The following is a 4,032-nucleotide window of genomic DNA, read 5'->3' as shown; positions in this document are numbered from 1 at the left end:
CCCCGTGAGCGGATGAGGATCTGGAGGACGACCCAATTGACCCTACAACCGGACAATCTACAGCAGTGTCTGTGAAATATGGTCGCTTTTAAGGACAAGCAGGCTAACCCACATTTCGGGGGTTTCCAGAAATCTTGACCTACTCCAAAAGTGGGCATTACCCTACCTATGGGAGAAGTTTTGTTTCTTTGGAGTGTACATTTGTTTGGTTATAGAGAAAACTCTCCTTGTCTTTTAAAGAAACTGAACAAGGGTCCAAAAACTTTACCTTCGATTTTCTCAAAACAGCAAAGTGACCCCAGGGCGTACGGACAACTTTAACAGCTAAATAGGCAGTTTTATTTCTCTTGCGAAATTGTGTTGACAGCGTGCCGTAAAAACAGGTAAAGACTCAAAAAAACAATGTTCCTTGTATGATGTCCAGCTGGAGACTTTGTATCGAGGCCACAGAGATACAAGGTCACTGATTTACGATAGAACGATAAGATATTTTGTTCTTACTTTCAATACAAATTTTGGATGACATCAGAAGGTCCAGCCACTTTTCTGGTAAACAAACGGGTCCCACTGTGCTCTGTTACTACGATTTCCGTATATTATCACACTCAGGCTTTAGTTTTGGTTTTAGTAGAGGTTTTACAGCGCTCGCAACTGCATAAGGTCATATGAGCGCCAGAAGATTAGAGGTGTTACAAGAGAGTAACAAACATAAAAAAGAAGGGGAAATAAGAACGATAGATGTTTGATAGGAAAGAAGAAGCAAATCGCACCAGAGCACCCGCCAACCACCCACCCACTCAGGCTTAAAGTGACGTAGTGGGGCTGTAGAGATAGGTAGATAGAGAACTACAGACTTCAACATATGTTAAGGACCACTTGCAAACACCCTGCGTGGTCTTCTTGGGTCGACATGCACGTGGGCGTTCTTGGACTGATCCAGTGGCTTGATGGTGCTGCCTCAGGCGGACAATGACAGAGTGTGACACTGCAAACCTTCTGGCAACTTCTCAGGCTCCAAATACATCCTGCTGCCATGCCATAGCTTTGGCACGATCAATCTCTCAGCTTTCGTCTTGGTGGCATGTTGATGCGATACATGTACTGGATTTTGTGCAAACGGCGGCTTATATTGCGACCAAGGTGAGCACATTTCGAGACCATTCGTCCGTTTATGACGTGCGCCAGACATTTTAACTGAGGAATGTACGTGGTATTGCACACAAGTCGATAAAGAACAGCAAATTTGTCAAAAATTCCCCGAGGATTTCAGTGCTGCACGTGGTGGTTTTGCCTCTTTTGGAAGCTTTGTAGTACGCATTGGTAACTCATTAGCACTTTCAGAGCAAAAAATAATTAAAACATTCCTTGCTGCCTTTTTTTCGAACTTTTAAAAAATCAGGCATGTCTGTCAAGGTGGTCCTTAAATTATGTTGAAGTCTGTAGATGGTTAGGCTAGGTTCTGAGTAACATTTTGTAGATATTGTCATGGCTGCACGGCGGGTGGTAGTTGAGGGTGCAGTCTAGGTTTCTTTTAAAAAATTGTTTTATAGTGGCTATACGTGTGATCTGCTGCAAACGATACGCAGTTTGACCCCCCAAAGCAGTGCATCTGTGTGCGGGAGTACGTCTCCGAATAGTTCCTAGGTGCCTGCCGGAGACGTCTCCGAATATCTTCTGCCCACATAAGCAGTTGCCTCACGCTAGTCACGTTGTAAAGCGTGTGTTCACGCGAGGGGTGGGGGGCGGTGTGCTTGCTGATTCTTTTTTAGACGTGTCATGTCACTCTCTCTGTTGAGTACAGTAGATGTGTGCGAAGCCTAGCCCTAGCAAACTGTCGAAAAAGCATGCCAGCAGAAAATACTATCTACTTCCATATATATATATATATATATATAAATGTGGACTCTCATAAGATTTTGTGTTCAATTTTGGTGTTTTCTTTAGTGGGAAAAGGCACTCATGGCATTGGCATAAGAAAGAGCTGCAGTTTTTTGTGCTGATAAACACACCAGTGACTGTATAATTATAATATTGTTTTAATCGTCTACGCGTTTATGCACGTTGAAAGAAAGTCCACCAAACGACTTGTGAATTCATTTGCAGTCAAACCACCTTGTGCCTTGTGTCACAAGTAACAGATGGCACCATGAGATGTCAAACAGCAGATTATGTGTATACTTTAGAAACAAGAGCCGGAGTGGGAAGTAACGGCAGAGGAAACATACGTTTGAAAAATCATAGAGCTTATACTACGAGAGTTTGCCTCATGCCGAGCATAATAATATTTACTCATCTGAATCTAATCTGCCAAGAACACACACACATACACACACACACACACACACACACACACACACACACACACACACACACACACACACACAACATTGGGCTTTAATCATTGCATGACAAAATGACGGTTTCAGGAAGGACCTAAGCTCCAGTTGTCTCTGGCTGGTTGTTTTGACTCCTCCTAAGAGGATGTTTCTGCAAAATTCCCCTCCAATTCTGTTTTGAATGGGTGGGACGAAGGGAGATAGCTTTAAGTTAAAGGAAAAATTGTTCATTGTTTCAGGAAGCAACATCCCTGCACTCCGGACATGTCCATTGATGCTCCGTTGCTCTCTCCAAAATGTCGCCGAGGGTCTTTCCACTGATTGTGCCAGTGCATATCTGGGTGAACGTTCTTCTGTTCTTTCCTGCAAGGATGCCAGATTTTCCGCTTCCTTTTTGTATTCCATAAAGCATCATCCTTTCCACAGCAGTACTAGCCTCTGCCTCTCTATCTTCCTCCTCTATCAGCTGGCGAGAGAGACATTTGAGGAAAAAAAATCCTGGAATGCCCTATCCTGACATCAGCGAAGCGAAACACGGAAAGGAAAGTGATTTACCGGAGACATTCATTGCCCCACCTCCTGCGATCAGCTGCACCAAGCAGTTGGGTATGAAAACGATATTATTCTCCAGAAATTGGATTCAACGTTTTATTATAAAAACAAGATAGAAGTAACATCATCAGGATTAAATGGGTTTAATATTAATTGTAAGTTAAAAAAAATATCACAGTGACACGTTTTTCTGCTGCTTTTACTTTCAAGCGCACCCATATCTCTTGAAGTTTGAGATAAGATGAGTTAAAACTTCTAATGCAGTTAGTTGAATTATGGTATAGAAATACAGAACATTACGTAACACACTTGTATGTTTTGTGTATTTATGATATATATATATTATACAAATATATTATGTAATTCGATAGACAGCAAGCACATCTTGAGCTTCAGAGGTTGGAGTCCCCATCAATAATGACGCAATTTCACAGCTCGCCAATCACAGCCAGAAACTCTCTGTGCAAAAGGGTGGAAGAAAAACTATTCATTTCCGGTACATTAAAATTTCGTCACAAAAAAGAAGTTATCATCATTGGTTTTCCACAACTTGTACAGAGGACATCTAAAGAATAAATCTGTGTAATCTAAATCTTTTTAAAATTGAGGTTTTCTCTTCAAATCGACAAAATGAGTATGATGTATGCAAAGGTTGACACAATAATGAAACCTTCTGAACTGCCAACAAAGGTAGGCATGCTATAAAAGATCAAATGGGGAGCAAAACACTAATGAGTCTAATGAGCCTTATTATTTCACAAATTACAAGGATTTTATCTGACATTTTTTGGTCGTTTTGAGTTACTAAGACCATGAGAAGTCACAAACCAAAATGTTCTAATCGGAAGGAGGGCAAGGGGGAGATATTGAAGGAAAAATGTTAATAATAACTGTAACGTAGAAAGTTCTGGGTTACGATCGGACACCAACGGGACAGCCATTAGCCTACAAAAAAACACCCCCGTCTCATAAAGGGTATTATTTTGTAGCTTTCTAGAGTTTTTTAGGACACTGAACACGATGTTGGCCTTGAAAAACGTCGCAAATGGTTAGTTTAGATGCTACGACACATTAATTTACTCCCTCCCCTCCCCTCCTCCTACCTCCCTCCCCCTCCTCCCCCTCCTACTACCTTCCTCTCCTC

The 4,032-nt window shown here is 41.7% G+C and overlaps 1 protein-coding gene across 1 annotated transcript in view; it reads left to right on the top strand.

The window, feature by feature from the left end:
• Nucleotides 1–3,431: 3,431 nt before the first annotated feature.
• Nucleotides 3,432–4,032, top strand: part of LOC101852620 (potassium voltage-gated channel protein Shaw) — a gene marked incomplete in the record, with an annotated part of 11,465 nt that continues 10,864 nt past the window's right edge. Inside the window, 1 exon segment of the mRNA XM_005096355.2 lies at nucleotides 3,432–3,578. Within this exon segment, the coding sequence (XP_005096412.2) occupies nucleotides 3,519–3,578 (60 nt within the window).

Source organism: Aplysia californica, unplaced genomic scaffold (genome assembly GCF_000002075.1).
Source record: "Aplysia californica isolate F4 #8 unplaced genomic scaffold, AplCal3.0 scaffold00127, whole genome shotgun sequence".
Lineage (NCBI taxonomy): Eukaryota > Metazoa > Mollusca > Gastropoda > Aplysiida > Aplysiidae > Aplysia > Aplysia californica.
Note: the sequence above shows the minus strand (reverse complement) of the source record. Positions and strands in the feature narration are given on the sequence as shown.